This window comes from Mesoplodon bidens (assembly GCF_964165515.1).
Source record: "Mesoplodon bidens genome assembly, chromosome: 2".
Classification (NCBI taxonomy): Eukaryota; Metazoa; Chordata; class Mammalia; order Artiodactyla; family Ziphiidae; genus Mesoplodon; species Mesoplodon bidens.
The window spans coordinates 95,977,472-96,003,727 of record NC_138177.1 but is presented as its reverse complement, the minus strand read 5'-3'; the positions used below and the strand labels follow the sequence as shown (position 1 = coordinate 96,003,727).

At 36.7% G+C, this 26,256-nt stretch overlaps 1 protein-coding gene across 3 annotated transcripts in view; it reads right to left on the bottom strand.

Moving 5' to 3' along the window:
* OLFM3 (olfactomedin 3) overlaps positions 1-26,256 on the bottom strand; it is a gene marked incomplete at both ends in the record, with an annotated part of 190,462 nt that overhangs the window by 24,446 nt on the left and 139,760 nt on the right. Inside the window, 4 exons of one of the 3 annotated variants that reach the window (XM_081223997.1) lie at positions 32-187; positions 3,039-3,105; positions 6,105-6,271; positions 15,823-15,951. In XM_081223997.1, coding sequence (XP_081080123.1) covers positions 32-187; positions 3,039-3,105; positions 6,105-6,271; positions 15,823-15,951 — 519 coding nt within the window. Of the gene's footprint in view, positions 1-31; positions 188-3,038; positions 3,106-6,104; positions 6,272-15,822; positions 15,952-26,256 lie in introns of those variants that run through there. The other 2 variants (XM_081223998.1, XM_081223999.1) reach the window with 2 other exon arrangements.

Sequence of the window (26,256 nt, the reverse complement as noted above, 5' to 3'; positions counted from 1 at the left end):
GGACTGACAAAATTGCTGAAGTCAAACCTACTTGAAAATGCTTGGTCATTAGTGTCTTCCGGTCATCTTCAATCTGCCGAAACTTGGCCTTCAGCCCTTTCATTTGGGTTTCCATTTTTAGAACATATTGGAAATCTCTCTGAGTTCTCAAGTTTAAGACTTCAATAGACTGAGACATGTTTTGAACCTGTTAAACAAAAACATTGGCATTATTGTCTGTTTACAGGTATATACAATCACTACTGCAGTAGCAAAAATGACATTAACATTAAAAACTGGAAGTGCCAAATCCATAATTGCATTTCCACAGGACATACTTTCAGAAGGCTAATTCTTCATGATAAGCATTCAAATAATTTAGCAAAAGAAAACTGTACCTAGGCAGGATATAATAAAATGGACATTCTAGCATTAGAAATGACTAAATATTAATAAGAATTTGATATATCAGAAAAATAAATTTAAAAAATAGAATATTCATTCCAGGGCTTAGTAAGCTTATCATGGCTCAGTCTATTAAATGTTAAGATAAGTTGTTTCTTTAAGTACTGACTGACTTCCTCAAGGTCTGGGATGCTTAGCAATTGTGGATGGTGGTGAGGTGTCCAACAGATCTAGCATGCATTCATTCCAGTACAGTTACTTCAAGCTGCATCTGAAGTACTCCCAGGGGTGAGGCTGCACTGAGCAAGATGAGTGGTGGTAGCATTGGGACACCTCCTAACTCAGAGACCATACTGTTTATGAGACTTGGAAAATGGCCACTGCATCAAGTGTTTGGTAGATAGGCAATAAACATATGTTAAGGTGATGGTACCATCCCAAGTTCATTGAGCCCCAGGCTATTTAGAAGTGGGAAATAGGTGACCTATAAAGCATGTAGAAATGAGGAAAGAAAGACTACTCTAATTCTTATGGCAGCAGAATCTGGAAAACAAAGTGAAAACCTCTAATAGGAGGAGAGCTATTAAATGAGTTGAGGAATAGAATATGACTAAACTAATTTAAAGGATACAATAGAGCTCTATACTTTGGTACTCACAGTATTGTCTACAGAGCAACAGCTTGGCATCACCTGTGAGCCTGTCAAAATTGCAGAATCTTGGGGCCCACCCCAGAGATACTGAGGCAGACTCTTTATTTTATCAAGATTCCCTAAGTGATTCTTATGTTTATACATTTTGAGAAACATTGCTTAACATGGAAGAATATCCATGAGAAAAGTAAGTGAGAAAAGCAAATGTAAAGATCTTTGTATAACTTGAATACTTTTATTCTAAATAAAATTCACCTCTCTCCCTCCCTCCCTCTCTCTTTCTCTCACTATGTCTCACACACACACACACACACACACACACACACACACACACTTGAGCACACATATGTAAAAGAAAGGAGTATATAAGCAAAAAACATGGAGAAAGATATGGAAGGATTAGAAGAATACATATTAGGTGGTTAAAATTAGTTTTCTGGTGGGGGGTGGTGAGGTGTGGGTGAGAGGAGAAGTAACAAAATAAATACTGTAGAAAGAGGTCCTTGGTAAATATTGTATATAAATTTTATATGGATAAATGAATACATGAAAGCATGGGCTCAAAAAATGGGATTTCAGATGACTTTTACTTCATTTCATATATTTTTATGTGTTATTACATGTATTTTAAAATAAACAAGTATTATTTATGTAACACATAAAAAAAGTTATTTTCATTGTAAAACCTTGTGAGTCACAAATAAGGAAGGGATTTGTTCAGAGATAATTTCTGTCATCAGGTAAGTCACAAAGCTTAGTGGACCAGCTAGCTTTAAAGAGCCTGTTGTCAATATATTCCTCAGCATTGGAACATTCAGAAAAGGCAGTGAATTCTGCTGCCTTGGCTTGCCTCAGTTCCGCCACTTGTTTTTTTTTTGGTCAGAGAAGGTCACATTTTTCTGTTTCTTTTTCTGCTGTCTTGATCCATAGTCCTGTCCTTTATAAACCCTGTCTTTTCGGGACATACTACAGTCTAGCTTATATTAAATCTAATTGTGTAATGTGTGTGAATGGGAAGCAGAAAAGTGGCTGCCCTTCTGTAAACTCATTGAGGTTAGAATCTGTGTCTTATTCATACCTTTTATTCCCAAGACCTTATACAGAACTAGGTGCAGAATAATTGCTCAATAAATATTTATTGGGTAAAATTATCTTAGGCTTCCAACAGTGGTAATATGTAACAAGTATTTTAATATTTTAACAAAAGTATCTTTCTCCTGTCACTGGTTTGGCTATAGTATTACATGACCCTCAAATATTTCTTAATTTACTATCATTCCTACATTCAGAAAGCTTCATTTAAAAAAAAACTTTGATGCAGCACAGAATTACTGAGGCAACATTGAAAGCATGGTAACTGCATCTTGGATGAATGCAATGCTTTGAAAATAATTTTCAACTCCATTATGGTTAAGCAGAATCCATACAATTAGAAAACGATAGGCAAGTGAGATATCCTGGATAAAGTTAAAACAGCCTCTCTTATTTTGCCTTTAACTTACCCTATCAATTTAAATTTCAACTTTATTTGTGTTATGGGAAAATGCACTGAGAGAATTTTTGCTGAGACTTGATTGTGACCTTCAAGCAGAATCATGTATAATTATAAGAGCTACATTTGGGGTGATGGCTAGAGATGGAGCTGTCTAACTGGGGAGGATGGTTCTGGGCTGCCTTTTGCTTTTCCTGCTGGCTGTACCTAGGACTGTTTAGTTTCCCACTGGTTGTGGAGACCCACTGAGAATCAGTTTCCTGGTGATACTTGAGATTGGATCCCCATGATTACACTTGTGGGAAGGAGACTCATTCCTCTTTTAGTCTGCTTATCTCTGATGTCTTGCTATTCAGCTGTCTACACATGCCCCTGGGTAGACTGTCTACATAGTGTGGCAAGCTCATTGTTACTCTTCACTGATAATTTTGTGAACTCTTTATTTACCTTGGTTCTTTGTATAAATAAAACGTCTGAGGCCTTTCTGCACTTAAATACAAATTAACTTAGATTTTCACTCTCATTTATAATTAGTGTGGAGGCCACTTGAAAAAAAGAAGCCCTACAGTTCAGTATGCTTGGATAGCATTGGGATTAACAAAAATAAACAGGGATTTCTTTACTGTAGTTCTTCACAGAACCTTTAGTATTAAACCGTGTAATGGAAATCTTCAAGAGTGAAGTATCATGTACTGTGTTTCTTAAAATTATTTTATTGGAGGATGTCATCAGCATCCTATTCCAAAAATCACAGTTTAGTAAATATTGACCTAGACAATGCGGGCCTGTACAGAGATGCTACGTAGCTAACAGACAAGCATTTTTTTTTAAGTGAAAAATTTTAGTTTGTATACACTAAGACCTGATGTATTGTGAAACCAATTGTAATTTTTCTGATATTCAGTAGTATAAATACTTGTTCAAAATATTTGACAGAGCATCAGTTAAATAAGTGTGGGTACCATCAGTGGCAGTTTGAATGACACTGGCATGGTGTTGAGAAAATGCAAAGTTGACCTGGTATGGCTCCACAGTCTACTGGTTGAGTGACATTGATAAGTTTTTTTAGCCTCAAGAAACACGTTTCCTTTTATGTAAACTCAGAAGGGCAACAACTTCTGCTATAAGGTTTGAATGGAGCAGATACAAATACAATAGATGGGAACTATTGTTATTAATATTATTCTCAATAAGAATATTCCCTTATTGTAGACTAAATCAATCCTTTGGTTAATAATGAAATGGGCTGCTTAACCGTCACATTCCTATTTGCCATCTGGTACCTTGGATATTTGTAAAACTATAGAGAAGCCAGCAAGGGATTGGCTCAGTCTGCATAAGGAATGCTGCTTTCAGATGTTTTTTCTTTGGGTCAGTGCAGCAAACCAGTGCTACTTACTTCCTTCAGGACACTCTAAATAGTATACACAATTTATTATTCCTCTGTTTCCATAACACTACCAAATGGTGAATTTGATTAATCTAACCTGTGGTGACGTTGATTTTGTTAATAAATTTTGTTTTTTGTCATTTAGGTATTGATGCATTTTTTAAACATCTTTATTGGAGTATAACTGCTTTACATTGTTGTGTTAGTTGCTGCTGTATAACAAAGTGAATCAGCTATACGTATACATATATCCCCATATCCCTCCATCTTGCATCTCCCTCCCACCCTCCCTATCCCGCCCCTATAGGTGGTCACAGTGCACCGAACTGATCTCCCTGTGCTATGCAGCTGCATTTTTAAAGGTGTGATTTTCTAGAATTTTGTTAAAACGGTTAAACAAATTGCCTATTGGATGGTATGGTCATATAAACTTCAATGATTGCTTCAATCAATCCCCTTAGTTGTACTTTTCATACCTTATTCATCCTTTACTAATTCCTGGTTTTATCATAGCTCTGGAATACATTTCCCTCTGGACATGAAGAGAATATTATCCACTTCCTGACATTCATAGTTTATTTGAACTTTTCAGCTGATTTTTGAAGAAATGTCCAAGTCTATGTGTGGGTGTGTGTATGCAGTACTGTACTGAAAATAGTAACAGAAATAAGATTATCGAGTCTAAGAAAATGTTTCTGATCATAGTTGATGTAGAAAGAAGATATTTTTGCATAGAAAAGAAGATGGAGTAGAAAGTTAGTAATCTGAGAGGAAATACAAGTTAATAGAAAAGCAAAATTGGATTTAAAAGATTAAATCTTTTTACCAACATAATTAATTTCCCTAGTAACCAAACAATATTAAACTATATGTTTGAACTTTTTCATAGATATAAAGAAAATCTATGAAGAGAAGAATAATCATAGTTCATATGTCATGAACAGTTTTAACAGTTGAGAGGCATGTTAGCTGGGGTCATTAACTTGAATGACAGTTACATTTGCCCTTGTTTAGGGGACAGATATTGAAGGAGCAGGGAAGACTGGATCTTTTTAAAAAAGAGAGAGCAAATAGGTGATGATGACTCCAAGGGTAAGGGCAGAAAAGGCAGACTAATCTCTGTATGAAAATATGAAAAAAAAAGTCTTCTTAAAATCTTAGGGCATCAATATACTTCAAAGTAATGTACACTGAGGAAAGTTATTTTAATTATATGGCAGTGGAAGAGAGTTACTGTAGCTGGACTTAAAATTGCATAAACTAGGGATGTCTGTATTAACAAATTCAGTGCTTTCATTTTTCTATCTTCTCTTAATTTTCTGTTAAAGCTTCCTATTCAGTGCTATAATTGTGTAGATGATCATGGAAAGGATATTGTGTAGAGTGAATTGCTGAGCATGATATCCTCTAAAAACACATACTAACTAATTTATCTTATTATCCCTGAAGATATTTAAAATTAAAATATGTTGTCATCCCTCCATCACTCTGGCCACCCCAGCTGTCCAACTATATTCAGAGGCCAACACAGTGGAAGTGTGAATGAGGAAAATTGAAATTGAAAGAACCGTTCATTTTTTTTTTCCTCCCTAAACTAAATATAAATAACCCTTCATGAGATGACTTTCATCTGTGAAAGAAAATAAATCAAGGGCATTCTGCATTTGATTGTTATGGATCCTTCTTAAGTAAATTATATGGAGAGAATGCTATTGAATGAAATTGAAGAACTTAATGTTCAAAGGAATGACTTAGAAAATGATGTTGAATACTTGGAATTATTCATTATCAGTTCAGATAGCTTGCATATTGTATGCCATTATTTTAACTTCCCTGCAAGATTGTTAATGAGATCAGAAAGTATGAGCTCAAAGAGCCTAGTGTGATCCTGAAAGTTGAGGCTAAATTTCTGTCATTGGAATAAGACTTCATACTATTTTCTTCTTAAGGAGAGATAGACTAGATATTAAGAAATATGACAGAAAGCCAGTCTTAAGGCAAGACTGGGAGAAGTAAAAATCATATAAATAGAACAACAGAGCAGGAATCTTGAGGTACTACTTTCAAGGAAGGGGAAAGCATTTATTAGAGAAGGGGGACAAAAATTGGAAGAACCCTCCTCACCATTACCTGCCTTCCCATAATTTCCTTTTCAAAGAATGGTAGATTTCAATAAAAATATTCACAGGGGACAGAGGACACCTACCTTTTCCAGCAGCTGGCGAAGCTGCCTGCTTTTGGCATCCCGGGAGCACAGGTTTTGTTCTGGAGCAACCACTGTGCAAATGCATCGTCCATCAGGATCCTGTGCTGAGCTGTATACCTGCCACCCTTCTTTGGGACTAATCTGAGTCTGAGGAAATCAATAGCACAAAACACAGAACACACAGACAAAGAAAGAGTGTGGGTTTGTATAATTGTAAGCAAAGCATGTTTCTTTTTTTGATATTTAAAGTTTGTGATTTTATTCTCTAAAGTTAAAAAGAAAGAGTTTAAATAATTCACACAGGCAGCACAGCTTCATTCAGTTATACCTTCCTTTTCAGTGCTCAGAGGAGAATCTTTTTCTTTTGATTCCATATTATTAACTATTTATTGACCCTACACCACTTCCTCATGCTTTCTGTCATATTTGGACAATTTAATGCAACTTTAGAAGTATATAAATATTCAATACTTAGAAGTATCTAAATATTCAATACTTAGTCACATATCACCAATCTTTCTACACAGGTTCTGTTAGCTTGTCTTCCTCAACAGTAAATGGTAATTAGTAGTATGTATTTTTCTGATTATTACTCATGTGTGATACTCTGAAGCAAAGTCCTCTCCCAGAGAGCTTCCCATGTATTGAAGGGTCAATTATTAATAAAGCTGGAAAAGTATCACATGAGAATATAGGGTAAAAATAATTAGACCAGCATTGTTTTGCAAAGGATATAGAGTCTCAGAAGAGTTAAAGATAGTATTTTGGCATAGGCCGCCGAACTGATCTTCCCAAATTACTTTTGTGCACTTGTCACCCAAACTCCCTAGAACCCTATCTTAAAGTGACATTCCTGTTCTACTGCAGTCTGCCTCCTATTTATGTTTCTGATTTTTCTGTATCTTCCTATAAGAAACTTCTTTCCAACCAAATTGGTCTTTTTGTGTCCTGAAAGCGTGCAACCTTGATTCACATCTTTGTATGTTACTCATTTTGTTCTCCTACTTGGAATACCTCTCTTACAAATCTTCAATTTACTCAGTCCTTATGGTTTCAACCTCTTCAGAAGGATTGTCTATGTTATTCTTTAGGCACTTAATGTGTATTTTCTAGTATTGTTATCTGTCTTTCTTATGTCTTTTTCAATAATTAGTCCATATCCAGCTACAGGATATATTGGCTACTTCCTATCTGCCATATCAAGTACATTCTATCAAGTACAAAAATAAGTAACTTATTTTTTGTCTAGTTATTTTTCAGAAGAACTCTGCTTTGAGCATACATTCTCCGCTAGGTCAGACCCTATTACACAGCATAGCTCACATCCATTGACTTGCTGATGCATGGGTACAAAGAAGGATGCTAATAAGCAGGAATAATTATTATTCCCATTTCACAGAAGAGAAAATTAGTTAACTTGCCTAAGAATGCACAGCTTGTATATAGTAGAGCTATGTATGAAGCCAGAGCAGTACTGTCCAATAGAATGAGAGCCACGTGTATAATTTTAAATTTTCTAGTAGGCAGGTTTAAAACAGTAAAAAGAAACAAGTGAAATTACTTTTAATAATATATTTTATTTAACCCAGTATATCCAAAATATTATCATTTCAGCATGTACTCAATATAAAAATTATTCATTCATACTTTACATTGTTTTTTCTCCTTTTTTGTACACTTTGAAATTGAGTGTGCATTTTACACTTACAGCACACCTCAACTTGGAGCAGCCACATCCCAAGTGCCCAATAGCCACCGTGGCCTCCTTATTGGACTGTATAGCTATAGAATCTTGCTTTTAATTCCAGTGCTATGGCCATATTAATATGATGCTGAACATTCAGATAATCGTTCTTAAAGGTCAATCATATGGATATTGAAAAACCTACCTGACAGGTGTTACATACACAAACCATCCAATTTGCATCTGAGTTTCTTTTTCCTGTGGAAATATCAGATAAACCAGTGGGCCTCCTTCTAGCTAAGCTGCGACTAACTTCTACAGCTGGGATCTGAAATTCTTCAGTCTTTGTCCTTCCCTCTATGGTTTCCAGGGAATCAGCAGATAAGGAGATATTTCTTATATTATCAGGAGAAGAGGGAGATGAATTTTGTCTAGAAAAGAAGGTCTTTAATGACTCAGGCCGGAGGGGCTGGAACAAGGAAGGATGAAAGAAAGGCTGAGATGGGGCTAGGAACCTGGAGGTGAATGGTGCCCAGCAGAGAACTATTTTGCACAATGCCCAGTGTTACTGGGCTGGGCTGTTTGCCTTTAGACTGGAGCGCTTTGACTGGTAGGAAGCAGATTCTTTTTTTTTTTTTTTCTGTACGCGGGCCTCTTACTGTTGTGGCCTCTTCCGTTGCGGAGCACAGGCTCCAGACGCGCAGGCTCAGCGGCCATGGCTCACGGGCCCAGCCGCTCCGCAGCATGTGGGATCTTCCCGGACCGGGGCACGAACCCATGTCCCCTGCATCGGCAGGCGGACTCTCAACCACTGCACCACCAGGGAAGCCTGGAAGCAGATTCTTAAAAGGACTAAACCATCCTGACCTCTCTCCACAGAGCTGCCATAGTCTGTGGCATCTTCTGTCTTGTAATTTTCAGCAGAACAGATATAATCTCCTGCTTATTCTCTCCCAGGCCCTAGCTCATCACATACCATCAACCAACACACAGATATTTTCCTTTCAAGGGCTTTAGAGAAGATTACTGTAGGGTGCTTATAGGCATTCCAACAACAATCATGGGGAAGCTATAAATTATAAACTCACGAAATTCAAAAAGATGTCACAGTCCTTGTCCTTAGTCTGTAATGAAAAGGAAATGGTGCCAAACCTATCTTTTAGTCTCCTTCTTCAGATAGCTCATAGAAGTGTCCTATGTTGCCTTTTATTTCTGAGGTATTGGATTCATTATCATTTCTTTCTTTTGATTCCCCTTACTCCTTCTTTCTAGCATTTATGCCTGACTATGATTGGGACAGAAAGATGTACTTAGAATTATATATTGTTAGAATCAGATAAGATCGTAAAGATAATCTTTTCATACTAAAGAAGAAAAAATGCAAAGAGATCATCTACAGAATGGAGATAGGTACAGCTTAGCAGAGTAGTTTCAATGATGTAATTAAAGGTTTAAGCTGTGTAACAGTATGGGAGGAATATATCTTGACATAGGTTCTACAGTTTCAGCTAGGCTTTTCCTGACATTGGACACAAATCTCAAACACGTCAGAAAATTAAGGCTTCTCACTAGAATAAATTTAGCTTTTGTATAAAGGAGCAGGGACCACCCAATTATAATATTAAAATATCTTTAACAGCAGTGCAAATACTGATTATTAAACCTGGCATCATTAATATTGATGCTCGCTTGCCAGGTGTTTGGCTAACTAGTAAAGAGCTTATAATGTCAGGGCAAGGTGTCAGTTGCTCTCTGGAATGAGGGAAGCAGAAAAGGTGAATAGGGCTTGATGTTCATTTAGCATTCTTCCTGAAGTGTCAGCTTAATAAAAGTAGACTCTGGTTGTGTTTGTACTTTCAATTGTCTTCTTGTAAGAATTATTGAAAAGAGCCATGGCCTTATCTACTACAGAGTTAGTCTGAATGATCTCAACTATAGCAAGTTACCTCTCTGGCAAGAAAAAGGTAACTCAAAAGAGAAAAAAGCTAGTATAAAAGATGAGTGCTTGACAGTTGTGTGGGTTTGATAGAGACTTTTGTGTCAGGTTTAGTGATAAAATAAAGGAAGCCTTATGAGCGTCTCTAGTGTTCTCTTTTATGGCACCCATACTGGCATTGAAAAGAGGATAAAAATAAAACCAGCTAAGACCTCAGGTGGAAAGAAATGTTTAGATGGGTTTTGGATACCAATGAGAAAAGATCTGCTCTCATTTTAACTTAAAAGAGCAGTTACTTAGGTGTCGGTAAAACTCATATAATAGTAATAGCAAACATTTATGGTGCTCTAGCCATTAGTTGGCAGTTCACATACATTAACTGCCTTTGAATATCACAGTAACTCTATGAACCAGGTGATGTCACCATTTTATAGGTGAGGAAACTGAGACTTAGAGACAGTAAGGAACTTGCTCAAGGTCATGTAAGAGGTAATCAGCAGAGCTGAGATTTGCACTTGCACAGTCTGACATCAGAGCTTGAAAGTTTAACCCCCATACTGCACCACCAGTTATCTGAAATTCCCTTTTATATACGATGAAGATAATTCTGATAGCATTTTCTGAACTACCATGAAGCTGACTACTTGGACCTGGAGGGTGCATACGGTTTATTGCTATCCAAAGCATTGCTGATCACAGTGATTACTGATGCAGTTCTCTTTGAACCTTTTGTGTTAATTAGAAGAACTAAGTGAACTATTTAGCAGTATTTAATATTACAAAACTCATGAAATATTTAGGCATATTCTAAATAGGAGAATTAAAATGATAATTTTAACAGTTGGATTTCAAGTTTGGATTTTTTGCTTACAATTTAATTACAGAGCTATGCTTTATAAATACAAAGCTACTGTGTGAGAAGTCTCTCAGAACTTCAGGGGCTTTGAACAGGAAAGAAAGATCCTGAAGACTGAGGTAAAAATAAAAATTAAAAAAAATCTTGCATTTCAGCATGTTTTTCTTTTTATAAAACCCCTTCTCGTATTAGTCTCACTTATTTTGATCCAACTACCCTTTGAAATAGACATTATCTTATTTATGAGGAAACTGAAACGCAAAGAACCGAAGCAATGTTTTCCGAAATCACCCGTTTAGTAAATGTTATATATGGGACTTACACAAATTTTCTCCAGTTTTCAGATCAGAGCTCTTTATGTTCATCCTCTGCAGATAAATTGCAGATAGATGGCCTATGTCCATTCACCAATAGCTGAAAAAACTTTGCTTTAGAGGAGATGCACCCAGCAAGGTGGAGAGCATTATCCAAATAATGTGGAAACAAGTAGCAGTTGAGACTCCAAAGGAATAATTAGCAGTAAAGGCTTGGTGAGACACAAATGGAGGGACAGGCAAAGGGACAGAATTCTGATTCTTTGAAGAGGACAGAATCAACTGGTTGAACATTGTTAGGGTCTTATGTTTATGCTGAATGTCTGGGAATTTCATAGAAGTACAGACTGAGGCAAAGAAGAATAAGGGATCAAGCTACTGAAAGGGGTGTACAAGGTAGGGGAAAATAAAGCAGAAAAAAATCCATTTACTAAAACCTATTCAATTTAGAGTAGGAGTTACCTGATGATTTAGAGGAGATACCTGATGAAAAGTACTTATAAATTTTCTGTCTGAGGATAGGTTTGGTCTCAGAGAATGAAATGTGGTTTAGCATGCTAATGACTTTAGTTGTGAAGAGAAGTAATGTGGGGACAGGAATAATAGAGATGTTGACAGACCACACTAAAAGAAGCTGTGTTCTGGAGGATGTGTTAATAAAGATGTCACTGCATAGCAGTTTTCCTCCTATTTCTTATGAGACTAGTTGGAACTGAAATAAGAAATGTATATTCTTCACTCAAGGCAGCCTCAAGGGTCTAAGAAAAACAACTGTAAAAACAATGACCAAAAACAGTTAAACACAAGACCGAAGACATTCTCAAATTCAGGTTGGTTGATCACTTCTTCTCATATTCTGGAAATCATAATGACTCAGAGTTGGGAAGGAATTAGAAGTCATGTCTGGTCCTATGTCTTTCCACTCAGTGACACTTCTCCTATGTATTCTCCTTGTGTTTCTGCTTGAACTCTGCATGATAAGGATTTCCCTGCTTCATAGGCAGCCCCTTCCATCGGTGGAAAGCTAAAGGACTGGCTCTGAACTTCTCTCTTAGTAATGTTCCCCCTTTTGCTCTCCTTCTGCTTTAAGTACTTAAGAATAAATCTACTCTCTTACCTATGCCACAGTTCTACTCTAAAAAGGCAATTATCACATTCTCTGTGACTTTCAAGATTTACCATTCTGTTCTCTCATCCATTTCCTTAATTTGTTTAGTTGGTCTTTCACAAAATGGACATTGCCTAAGGATTTGGGGAAGAAAAACAGTGGTACAAAACAGAGAAGTCAGATATCTTCAGGACTAAAAAAAAAAAAAAAAAAAAAAGGTGAATTAAGAAACTTAGAGAGTATTGAGAGTTTGTGTCAGAGTATTCTACTCATTTTCCAGAACTTAAAACTGACTAACTCATTGAAGTAGTTATTTATGAGGAGAAGCTGGCTAGACATTTGAAAACGTAGCAAAACAAATCACTGATGCCCACAGGTCCCTTGGAGGCCTCTTCCCACCACAGCGGCAGGGCTGATTGAGAACAGCTGGTGTCTGCTAAATGTCCTCTGCTTATTTAATTATTCTTTTCCAGGTTCTTCCTGGTGTGGAATCCACAGTGTGAGTGATTTCTCAGAAGTTCAGCCTCAGGGGGAAGTTACTCTTCATCAGAGAGACATGCCAGAGGGAGCCTGAGCTTTCTCAGAGCCCAGGCTTTGTCTCTGCAGACACCCACTCCTCCGAAGGTAGATGGGCCCAGTTATAGATTAGGAGGGGAAGGAAAGAAAGAAAGAAAGAGAGAGAGTGAGAGAGAGAGAGAGGAAGGAAGGAAGGAAGGAAGGAAGGGAGAGAGAGGAAGGAGGGAAAGAAAGAAAAAGAAAGAAAGAAAGAAAGAAAGAAAGAAAGAAAGAAAGCAGGGCCAAAGAGGAGGATAAAGGGATGTTTCAAGATTCTAAGAGAAGCCAGAGGGAGCTTATTCCCCTAATAAGGAACTGTGTTTAACTACTTACTGACAAAAATATCCTGGAAATTTAAAAACCTATTTCAGCTTTTGAGACAATCAAACGTACACTGCCTATTTCAGAGGCATCTGCCATAAGCAGATTTAATTGCCTTTAATGATTAAAACCCTGTATTTCTTATTTTTGTTTTTTCAAGGTCATTTGAAACTACCATGTTAAAGAAATACCACATTCATATTTGTGTAAATCTGTATTTTTTTCCATCTGCACATCCCACAAACACATAAAACAAATTTTAAGACCTATATTATTTATTTATTCATTCATTCATTTTTTGGGGGAGGTGTATACAGACTTGCAAGCACAGACTTTCAAGTTTATGCCATTCGTACTGTCTAAAGTGAAAATGTAGAGTGAGAGAGTTGAGAAGGGCTGAACATCATAGCTCTACTTACTGGGAAGGGAACTGTCAGCCCTTCCATCTAAGGAAAGTGGAGTCCAGGGTCACAGGAAACCACCTTAGATGGACAGAGAGAACCTCGTGTGGCACTAGGGACCAGGAGGGGCAAGGAGAGCAAAGGTGGGTGAGACGACTTCCCTGGTCAGGACTGCAGTCAGGTGACTTGCTTCTACCCTTGATTCTGTCGTTAACCAGCTGGGGGAAATCTCTTTAGTCACTTAAACATTTGGGGTCAGTCTTCACACTTGCAGAATGAGGAGGTTGGATTAGATCAGTCATATTTCCAGCTAGGCTCCTGAGAGTTCTAAGGTTTCTGTGGAGGCATTTTGACCAGAGAAAGGGGTTGATTATGTGGGGAGGGAACAGATGATAGAGGCACAGTAAATGCCTCCCCCCCATAATTTATTATTTGACCCATGACCTGTTTTATATATTGGATTTCCACCTCAAGATTCATTCAACAAATATTTATTCTGAATGTATTACATAAGATTTAATTCTAAAAAAAAAAAGGCACTGCTGCCAAAAAATAGTGTAAAAATAGCTGGCCTGGATAGTTTCTAAGATCCTTTCCAGCATTAACATTTAATGATCTTAATGTAGGAACTAGATTCATTCATTTCTCACCATGGGAATCCTAAGATATGAGCAATTATCTTGAATAGTTAAGGTGGGGAAATTACTTCTGTAATATTTGGCACTTCTGTAAAACATGCATGCACACACACACACACTCATTCACTCACACTCACACTTTTGCAACATGATTTCTCCATTCCAGTGAATAACATAGTGTAAACTTTTCTGAACTTTATTCATTTTTTGTCACTCAGAGGGTGACTCAGTTGTGTCAGAACATTTGTAGACCATACCAATATTTTATATTTTTCAACCAACAGATTACTAATCAGAAGGTAAAGGAAATTGATTTACTTTAAATTCATAAAGGAGCAAGAAGTTCTAAAAGAATCATGCATAATTTTGGAAAGTTGATTCTCCTCCATCAACAAGAAACAGGAAATAACCAAACCAATATCTGTAGACACAGAAAATATACATATCAGAACCAAGGTACCAAGTTTGAAACATAGCTTATTCATGAATTGCTTAGCTTAGGTTCATTTCTTGAAAGAGTTAATTCAACAACTAAGTTGTTAAAAGTCACCAGGTACTTGAACATTGAGGAAATTTGGCTCAGTAAATACTAAATAATGTACATTTCTTTGTTTTGTGATTGCTTATTGATGCCATGTCATGGTTTCTTTATAACTACAAATGTCTTTTACATCCCTCCTGCCACACACATCATACAGGGAAGGAGGGGAATCTCAGTAATGGAGGCACTGAGGTACCATAAGTGATTCAAGGGCGGTAAAAATATAAAAGCAGGTCAAAGTGTGCCTCACATGTGCTCTGCTGTTGCCCTGAGCACCAGGTTAATCTGGCAAATTATGTAATTAATTTGATCTGACTCTACTCAGTTAATTACACATTGATTGATAGAGTAATTATTATTAGTAACTGAAAACATATCTTCAAAATGGAGAGTTGCTTTTTTTTTTTAAGTATCTGACTTTTTCTGATCTGTGGAAGCAGTCCAATGGTAAAAAACAGATAAACATAAAAAGGTAAAGGGCTCTGAATACTAATTGTTTCTGTACTTTTTATTTGCTAGCAGGGAAATTGTTTTTCCAGGTTATTCCTTCTATTTGAATTTGTAAGCTTCTATTTGAATAACCAATAGTTTTCATTTTTATTTGAAATATTTTAGAGTATTGCCAAATAAACCATGAGAAAAGACATTTGTTATAATGTGGGAAGGGTTAAAAAGCCACTAACTGTAGACGAATGAAGACTACAGGAGTTAGACTTGTGACAGGAGAAGACTATGAAAAAATTAAACAATACAGGGAGATGATTTTATCAAGTAAGTTTTCTGTTCATGATTCTTGGCTCTCTTAAAGGTCTTTTTGGTCATGCTTTAAACAGCTGAGGTTTTTTTTTTATTCATTTATGTTTAAAAGAGGTTGGTTTCTCTGACTGAATGCATTTCAGTCACAGGAATTGAATTCCAAAGAAGAACCTGCTATAGTAAAACTAGATTAGCTAGAATATACCCTATAGCATATTCTGTAGGAAAAATTATGGGGATTTTACAGATGTTAAAAGAAGTAAAATAATAAGAAACAAAACATATTTTAAAAGAAAGAATCCTTCAAAACCTTAGAACAATATAAATTAAAGCTTTTCATTAAGAATTTAATGAATCTAGTATTTCCTTTCACAACTACTTTCTCAGGCAGTTCGTTTATTCTTTGATGTAACTTTAAAGTGTTCCTAAAGGAACATCCATGACTAAAGTTACCACATAAATATTGTATTGTTGAAGAAGACCTGTAAATAGAGAAGCAAAATTTCAGCCTTTGCAATTTACAGAATAAAGCCCACTGGTTTAATGCACTTACTTCCCAAGACGGCCAAACCCACCGGAGTGACTTACTAAGGTATCTGGCGTGGATAGCCTCGTGGTGTTCAGTCCTACCAAGGATGGGAGAGTTTGGGACATCCAGTTTGATATCATTGCCATGGTGCTAAGCACAGCACCAAGCTTCAGCAGTGGAAGACTCATTGCTGTGGAGCTAATGAGTTTTCATAGTGACTGATTAAGATCCCGGTTGTGGGCTGGCAGCGGGAGGCGTGACTGCAGCACGCCACATCTACAGCATGAAAAGAGATCCACTTCCCAAGCTCTAATCATGCAGGGAAAGCTCACAGAACCTCTTTCCCTCACCCTCACAGGAAGCGCCCTGCTCTTCCTTTTCCTCCTTTACCAGATACTTTGCTGGATCATCAAACAAAATATTCTTGATAGGCCTTCGCTGGTAATTGTTAGAGCAGAGGTTGAAGGAAGGAGGAAATCTGAGCTTTTCCTGCTCCACTATATAGTCAGTTACCATCAACAGAGTTCACTGCCTCTGGGATTTCTGTCAGTATAATCAGCTGCTCTTTATCCTTCATAAAAAAAATAGCACCCTTAAATTGAGGTCTGTCAAAGCGCCCATTTCAAACACCAAATTTAATATCCACAGATTTCTCTGAGCATGGAAAAAGTGCTTTTAGACAAAACATGAAAACAAAGTCTGCAGAGAATATCCAAGATGATTAGATATTGAGTAAGAAATTATTATTTTTTATATAGTAACCTAAAATTAGCACTGTTGCCTCTTAAAAAAATTGTCAGAGATTAATAGCTACTGCCTGTGGAGGACATTGCCCTAGGCACCTTACATGTGAACAGACAGGAAAGGCGGCCTTGGAGAAAAGCTCCTGATAAAGAAATTTCATACGTTCCCAGTTTTGCTTTCATGAATGAATGCTTAGCAGTTTCTCAGGCACACAGCAAACTCAGTTAACTCTATTTTCACCTTGTGAAGAATGACAGACCAGTACCGCAAGTCTATGTCATGAGAGAACATGTGACATTAAAAAAGCACAAGACTTGGCTTCTGTGACTCCCCAGGGAATCTGAGCTCTAGCTCCTTGTTCTCTTGCAGTTAGTTGAGTGACTGGCCAGTGAATTAAAACTCCTTGGCTTCATTTATTTTTTTTCCTGTGATATGTGGGGGGTGGACTCCCTGCTCTCCAAGGCCCCTTCCAGCTGTAAAATTCAATGATATGTTTATTAGAGTTCTGACGGCAAATGTATATATTGAATTTGCGGCTTATGGGTAATTTTATTATATTCTTTTTACAAACACTGCAAAATTGTCCAAATCCAAATCTCAGGTCCCAAATAGAATAAATCAGAGGCCATTGTCTTATATAATATATGTGGTTTAAAATAAAAATACAGAGAGAAGACATGAAGGGAAATATGGGTGAATGAAAATTAAGTGAAAAAGAATCATATGAAAAGGAAAAAAAATACTATTTTGATTCCTTAGGAGAATTCTGGAATTATTTGTATCTGGAAAGATATGTATTTTCCTTAAACAGTTTTGGCAGGAGAAATAAAGAGAATTTCTTTAATAAAATTGAAAGACATATATATTTATAAAGGTGTGTGTGCATTTATTCTTCAAAACAGCTTTAAACTGGGGACTCCAGTTTAAAGCTGGACTGGGGACTCCAGTTTAAAACTGGAAATCCAGGCTACATTTTTTCTTTCAGAATACATCCAGATGAATTCAGCTGACCCTTATTTTTTAACCACAGTGCCCAGAAGACCAAATATTACGTATATTTGTCTTTTTCAAAAATCGTATCATATGAAAAATTTAACATAAAAGCACCATAGTTTATATGTTAAACTTAAATAACTTAATAATAATAATAAATAACAGTATTAAATAACAGCATTCATAGAAAAGACTGTTAAATTTTACATTATTATTACAATGTGGCAGTAACAAAAAGTAAAGCGGATATACAAATCTAGTTGTTTGAAAAATTACCAGGAACTCTACCTGACTTTAATAAAGGAGAAGAGTGTCTTTTAAGAGCTTAATTTCCAAAATTGAAAACTAATATAAATGCAATTACTGGATAATTTAAGATGCAACATGGCAGATGGTAATTATACTTATTAATGAGCTATCAATCAACAAAATAATAGCTTCTTTAGAAGAATATAGCATGAATGTCAGGGGAAACTAGTACTCTTATTTGCAAATTAAAAAGAAATGAAGAAATAAAGAAAAATGCAATATAAATGGAAAGCTTCTTGCAATTTCCCAGAGATGCAAATACCTGCACTGCAGAACTGAAAGAGAACAACAGTGAAAGTTTATGATTTGATGATGTTTATGAACAATGTAAAAGCTATAATGTGTGCTTAAAAAAAAAACAGATTTAAATGGCACACACTGAAATAGGAAAGCTTAAATTATAATGATTGTTAGTTATGGGAAATAAAATAGCTATGATTTGTAAAAGATTAAATAGTTTGCATTGCTCTCATAATCTAGTAAATTGATTATAATTTCCATTTTATAAGTTGGGTTCTTGTTTGCAGATGGGGAAGCTGATTTTTCTATGTGGATGTAGCAACCTGTGTTCAAGGCAAGAAACCCAGTGGTTACAGAAGTCCCACAAGCATGGTGTGAATGTTGATGGAGTAAAGTAGCAAGAGACAAGGCTGGAAATACTAGCAGTTACCAACTCCCAGGGCTTTACGGTCAGCCAAAGATGTTTGGATATTATCTTGGATGCTATTCAAGAACTTTAAGCAAGGCTGTGAAGTCATTAGTTTTATGTCTGAAATTATTACATTGGCATTTTCACAATGCAGGATAGGCTGATGGGGGTTGTAGGAACAGCAAAGCATATCAGAGACAGGAACGTAACTTAGGAGCATATTCTTATAGTTTAGGTAAGACATGATGAGGGCCTAGAACAAGAAACTGTCAGTGGAGCTCAAAAGGATGGATACCGTAAAGAATTGGGGTGAAATCGATAGCACTTAGTGATTGAATAGATGTGAGAAGTGTGGGAGAGGAAGTTATTGATTAATATATTTATTCATTAGATATTTTATGGTAGATTTTTTATCACCCAGAGTGATTTCATGATAAACCTATATAGTAAATAATTAGTAAACAAAGAATTAATGACCAAGAAAGACTTATAGGTAATCTTATGTAATATTGCCATATGCTGTCATTGGAATTTTATTTTTCTTTGATCTGGAGCATGAAAGTTTAACATTGCTTTGGTACTCAGTACACTTGCTAGTCTGGGGGCTATCTGTATGGTAGGTGTGTGTGTTGGTTTCTGGGGAACCTAGCTTGACTAAAAGAATAGGTGAACCAAATTGACCTCTAGAAAAAACAAAGTAGACTCTTGTTAGCAAGGAGGAAAAATAGGAAGAGTGGCATAAAGTAGAGGAAGAGGCTTAAAGTTTATGCTGACTTCGTATTCAGTCACAGAGGATGAGGAGAATAATACAACTTTGCTGAGTGACACAAAGTCATTCTGGGTCTCTGGAGCTAATAGTCCAACTCAAAATAGAGAAAAAGGACTGATGTTCTTGCTTCTTCCTTCACTGAGAAGTCAAAGCAATTACAAGAGAACTTCCGTAAGGTCCCATTACTCTACCTACCCATCTACCTCACCTGTGCCCACATGACTCTACCTTTTCTCCTGTTCCAGAGATAAATTGTTTGTGTTCCTAGGTAAGGTTGATTCCCCCTCTGCACTAGATCAGTGCCTTTCAGACTATCATGCATAGGAATTACCAGGAGAGCTTGATCCAGATTCCTTTGTCCCACCCTGAGAGTCTGACTTATTAGCTCTAGCACAGGGCCAAATAATTTGCATTTCTGACAGTCTCCTAGCTGATTCTCATTCTGCCATTCTTGGACCACCCTTGAGTAGACTGCCCTAGATCACATCCATCTCATCAACTCAATGACAGCTCTCTTAATCCTTTCCTCTCTTACTGATATCAATAAATCTTCCCACTTTAATGGGCCATTCACAGCAGGATATAAACACCCACTTATATCACTCATTTTAAATACAAACAGGTAAACAATAGTTTCCTGATCCTATTTTCTCTCCATTTATTTCCCCTATCACTCACTATCCCTTTGCAGCATACCTTCCTGAGAGTTGTCTATACTCACCATCTTCAATTTCTCTTTCCCTAATCAAGGTTTTGTTCACACTTCTCTACTGCACTGATACCACTTTTATCAAGGCTACCAATGATACCATGTTGCTAGATCCAGCAGTCAATTCTCAGTACTCAACTTTCTTGACCTATGAACAGCATTCATCAGACTTTTACTTTATCCTTCCTGAAATAAAATAATTTCTTCACTTATCTTCGAGGATACCACATCCACCTAGTTTTCCTTCTATGTTCTGACCTATCTTTCTCAGTCTCTTTTGTCAATTCTTCCTCATCTATATGCTAATGACTCCCAAATTCATTTCTTCCTCACAGACCTCTCCTATCAATTCAGACCTGTATATCCAATTATCTACTTGACATCTCCACTTGGATGGTTAATAGACATCTTAAATTGAGCATGTTAAAAAAATGAGCTTCTGATATGCCTTTCCCATCTCCAGCAAACAAAACAAAACAAAACAAATAAACCAAAAAAATTATATACATGCAAGCATTCCTATAGTCTTCTTCATTTCAATTCCGTGGTTGAAAAGTTAGATTTCAACCTTAACTTTTTCTTTCTTTTTTTTTGCATCTCTTATCAGTTTCATCATCAGGTCTTTTCATCTCTACTTTCAAAATATACCCAGCATTCAACCATTTTACACCACTCTCACTGCCACCATGGTGCTCCAAAGTCATCATCATCTCTCATCTGGTTTATTACAAGAGACACTGATTATTGACCTTGTACCACTTCAGTCCTTTTTTTAACCCCCCAACAGAGTGATTCTGTTAAATTGTAAGTCAGATTATGTTATTCCTCTTCTTAAAACTCTTTAATAGATTCCCATTTCACTCCTGGTAAAAGTGAAAATATTTAGCATGAACCATAAGGTTCTGCATGATCTGGCTTCCTCTTATTTCTCTGATCTCATTTCTTATAACCCTTCCCTTCACTGGAGTCACTCTGGTTCTTCAGAGATGCAAGATAATTTTCCACCTCAGGGCTTCCAGTCTCTCAAATGTCTTCTCACTTCCTTTTTGTTTTAATTCAAAGATCACTTTCTCATAAGATCTTTGCTGACCACACTATCTCAAATTTCTACACTTTTCATCTGATCATTTCATCATGTCTTTTGCTGGTTTACATTTTTTCTCCTTAGAACTTATCACAGGTTAGGATCCTACATATTTTAATTCTTCATCTTGTTATTTGTTTTATCCACTAGAAATAAAGTTCCATGAAAGCAGGAACGTTGCCTATTTTGTTCACTGGGGTATTCTCTATGCCTAGGAGAGTACCTAGTACATAGCAGGTTATCAGTAAGTATTAAATTAATGCATAAATTAATATATTATTGTTTTGTTCCTGAACTTCCCTCATTGTAAAATGGAGACCATTTTAAATGCAAAAATTAAAATAGACCCCCCCCGCCTTTGCTGCAAAATGAGCTGGTGTAATATTATTGCATTTTGCATGTGTGTTGTTACGTGTACACGAAGAATGTATACCTGAGTAAAAACATAGTGTAAACTTAAAAGTTAAGAATGCTTTTTCCTTCCAAATTTGATATTTAGAATGCAAGCACTTTTGGTCTAAGCCAAGAAGTACTGTCTCTCTTATTTTGACTTCTCTTGATAAGCCACAAGTCACTGGAACCCTGAATAAATATGAAAGTAGTCTTTTCTTCCTCTTGCCTTTGGTTAATGAAGTTTGTCTCCAATAACATAGGGGAGGATGGAAGGGACTGTAGGCTATGGAAAGGACGAGTTTAAATAAAATGAATTGGAGAAGATGGAGATCTGAGTGACCATTCACACAACTTCCTTTCATTTGGCTCCTGGCGATCAATTAGGGACCACTTGTAGCTCCTAGAATTCAGCGCTTTGCCATTCTTGCCTTGAGGTTTCAGGGTTGTCTTAAAAGTGTTCACTTGGGCTTCCCTGGTGGCGCAGTGGTTGGGGGTCCGCCTGCCGATGCGGGGGACGCGGGTTTGTTCCCTGGTCCGGGAGGATCCCACATGCCGTGGAGCGGCTGGGCCCGTGAGCCATGGCCGCTGGGCCTGCGCGTCCAGAGCCCTGTGCTCCGCAGCAGGAGAGGCCGCGGCGGTGAGAGGCAAAAAAAAAGTGTTCACTAAAGAAAGAATGTATTGAGTGAAAAACATTAGCAAAGTTCTCTAAAGGAGGGATTTATGCCTTCTCATCTTTGCCTTCATCTGAGAAGCTGACTGATGCTCTATAAGCCCGGGGGATCCTCTGTTGGCAGCTTTTGTTGCTACTTCAAAGGAGAAAAAAAATGGGTGTGTGGGGGAGGAATATATTCAGGGCAAACATGGTTTTTTTTTTTTTTTTTACTGTGACTTTCTACTCAAAATTGAAGAAGTGAAAAAATACAAATCCAGGATTAGGCTAGAGGAAAGGAGGATGCAAAGTGGTGTGACAGAGAGACCCTCAGACTGTAAGGCAAAAGGCTTAAATTTTGCATCACTTAGTCATTGCCTTGCTCTGGGTCGCTCAACTGGGAAATGAAGAGATTAAATTGAATTTCCTATATAGTCCCTTCCATGATATAGTGCCATACTTAAGAGCTCAGCTTCGATCTTTGCAGTTACACAAGCCCCTCCTCGCTTTCTGCCCTGACACCACTAGACAGCTGGCTGTGTGGCCTCCCAGAGCTTCGGTTTCCCTATGTGTGAATCGGGGATAACAAGAGAACCTGATTCCTTAGGAGTTTGTGAGGATGAAATAAACATCTACATATAAAGCCCTTATCACAAGATTTGGCAAACAAGGAGTTCTCAATCAATATTTGTCATCATTACTCTAGTGCAAAAGAAGTTTATGTATATTTTCCCCATATTTATAGAAGAGAGAATAGAGATAGAAATTGTTAGCAATAAGGAAGTGAAGATCATCAAATTTTGTATAAATTACCAATGTAAAGGTTTAGCTTTAAGAGTTTTAAAAGGGTAAAATATTATTGATTCCAATATGCTTGGTTCATAGGGATTGGCTGACAGCAGTATCCTAGAAAGGGTCTAAAGCATACCCATCCCACAGGCCAGCCTTGAGGAGCCACTTATTTAAGCCTGTCTGCCTGGCACTGCTCTTAGAACTTTATTTGTATGAATTTATTTAATTCTCACAAACCCTATGAGGTTGGTATTGTTACTATAACCAGCTTATAGATGAGGAACTGAGGCACTGAGAAGCTAAGTAAGCTAGTCTAGGTCACACAGCTAATTAAGGGCAAGTTCAGTATTTGAACCTCAACTGTCACATTCTAAGTATGCTCTTAAGTATTACGCACACACATATATGCACACACACACACATACATACAAAACACATGCAATAACAGTATTATAGCAACTATTTATTTCAAGTTTAATCCTTTTTAAATAATTGGAATTATTTGGGGGAAGCATTGCCGTTTAGTCATTGCATGCTCTCAGTAAATGAATACTTAAAGCTGAGCACAAAAATTAAAAGTAATGTGTCTTCACTTATTGAGTTTATCTTTGAATGTGACAGAGCCAGGTCAGGGAGACACTGACTCAGGTAAGTGTTCAGCCCCTGCTTCATTTTCATTGGAATCTATTTTCAGGTTTTTCTAATTCACCCAACTCACCAGGGCAGACAAGTGTTAAATTATTGCCAAAAGCTTTTCTGGAAGAAATTGTTTAGAAAGAGAAATCTCAAAGAGGTTGGAAAATTGCCTGGTGATCAGAAAGAAGACTGTTTCAGTGGTAGCATGAAAGAATAAAATTGGATCTTGAAATGTGCAGTTTTCTGAAAGGTTGTTGTAAGTTGTTTCATAAAACTTATCTCCCTCTTGAAATTTGAAATGTATGTTTAGCAGGAACCAAAATTCAGGTAGTAGTAAATAACCCCAAACGTCAAAGTATAAAAGAAGATTACACTTGTAGCTTGCTTTTTAACAAATTCACATAAACAGCAGGAGCTCTGCAGAGTTAATTTGTACGTAGCAGCATTAGCTACTTATTTGTCAGCATTGTCCCCTCATCAGTATGTGTAGTCAAAGTTGTTTTGTGATTTGAAAGAAAGCTCTAGCAGACAAACATAGTTAAACATAAATGTCTAAGGATATGGACTTGAAACAAGTCAGGCAAGCTTCGTCATTGAAAGTGTCGTGAGAGTTATGTAGTTTTATAAAAGGGGGTTAGAAAAACAGTTAAGGCCAGGTCATTAAAATAACCATCACATAGATGAAGCTGTACAAGCTCATTACCTCATTTGCTTGTCTTTTTTTGTTTCAACACATTTAAGAACTACTGACCTTATAAAAACAGTTTTAGGAGGACAGAAGTAACTTGACTTAGAAACAGCTCCCTTTGTGAGTACTCATCTGAAAGGGGTCCAATGACATATGTATGAACTTGACAATGGATAAGTAAAGGAAAACTGTTGACAAAGGTTATCTCTTGTTATTGAAGTTAAATAGATGATTTTTTTCTGCTTCCTAATATTTTTTGTTCTCTCATTTCCCAGCTTAATTATGTATTATTTTCTGTTGTTAGAAAAACATAAGCAGAAATATGTCATTATTCTCATTGACTTTTAAAGGCATTGATCTATTAAACATTTATTAAGTACATTCTTTGGGCCAGGAACAGTACAATACTGAAAAATGCAAGATTAATATGGTACAGCCTCATATTTTGGGTAATTTATCAATCTGGGAATGTAACAGACTATAAACAAATATGTACATATGAACTGAATAGCTCCAATCTTATAGAAATATAGTGGAGGATTAAAAGAAAAGGATATTGGTACCTTCTGGTGAAATGGTCAGGAAAAAGATAGTGCTTGAGCTGGTTTTAGAAGTTTAGCTCTTAATTCTCTTAATTTTTAACTCAGGGAAATGGACAGTGTAGTTTACTATGGACCCAAAAATAAAATAAAATTTAAGTCATAAGGAATTTTGTGAAATGCTTCAAAGAGTAGAGAATTATATTCTTCAGCCCTTCCTTTGTCAATATGCATCATTTGTCCTAGTACATTTTTACCTCTCTTCCAATTAATAAAATAAAATCATGATATTTACTTAAACCATAATAATATAGGGCTATTGAGCGAAAAAAGAGAACAGAAAGAATGAACATTATTGTGAAAACAGCATTTTCCTTGAGAAGGAGGAGAGGTAAATAGAAATATCAAAGCTCTTGCATTATCAAGAAAATTGTATTTAAAATTACATTCACATGTCAACAAGGAGTAGTTTGAATTCTAATATTTACATATAATATGAGTCATAAAGCATATGGCTGAAAATTTAATTCTAGTATAGATGCTTCTTGTCAAGTGCCTGGTAAAATGTATGCAGATAGGGTATAGCATGAGGAGTGCTGGAATATTTGCCATTATTGAAAGTAGATTGTCTTTGCAGTGTGTTCTCTCTCTCTCCTTCCCTTCCCCTCCCTCCCTCCCTACTTTTCCTTCTCCCTTCTCTCTCTACCTTCTTTCCTTTTTATCTTCCACCCTCCTTTCCTTCTTTTTTCTCCCTCTCCCTCCCTTTATTCTCCTTCCTTTCTTTTTCTCTTTCACTTTCACCTAAGTGTCCTGCACTGAAGTAGGATACTAGTATGGTTGCAAGGGCTCCCCAGGTGATTCTGATGTGTTCCCAATTTTTTTTTTTTTTTTTTTTTTGCGGTATGTGGGCCTCTCACTGTTGTGGCCTCTTCCGTTGCGGAGCACAGGCTCCGGACATGCAGGCTCAGCGGCCATGGCTCACGGGCCCAGCCGCTCTGCGGCATGTGGGATCTTCCCGGACCGGGGCACGAACCCGTGTCCCCTACATCGGCAGGCGGACTCTCAACCACTGCGCCACCAGGGAAGCCCTATGTTCCCAATTTTCAACAGCCTAGGCTGTATGGCTACAATTTAAGCACAAATAATTCTAGTATTTTACACTTCAAATTAGGAAATTTTATGTTTTACCTTTCTACTCATTCAACACTATTTAAAACAAAACAAAATAAACAAAAGTTCCCTTTTCTATACATTCAAGCATGCATGCTTAGGCTATGGTTTACTTCTTACTGTGGTCATAAGGTTTTCAAGAGGTTATTGAACTTAAACTGGAGACTGCTCATAACTACTGTTCAGTAATGGTAATACATCATTCATGTGCACCTCATTTTTCTTCTAAGAGTGATTCAGAAACATGCCCATGATAAAAAATGTGTCCTTTCTAAAATAGTTTTCCTTTCAATAATATAATTATTAATATCTATCAAACTACATGTATAAGTTAGTATTTTTCTATAAAAATTGCATTTAGAATTATTT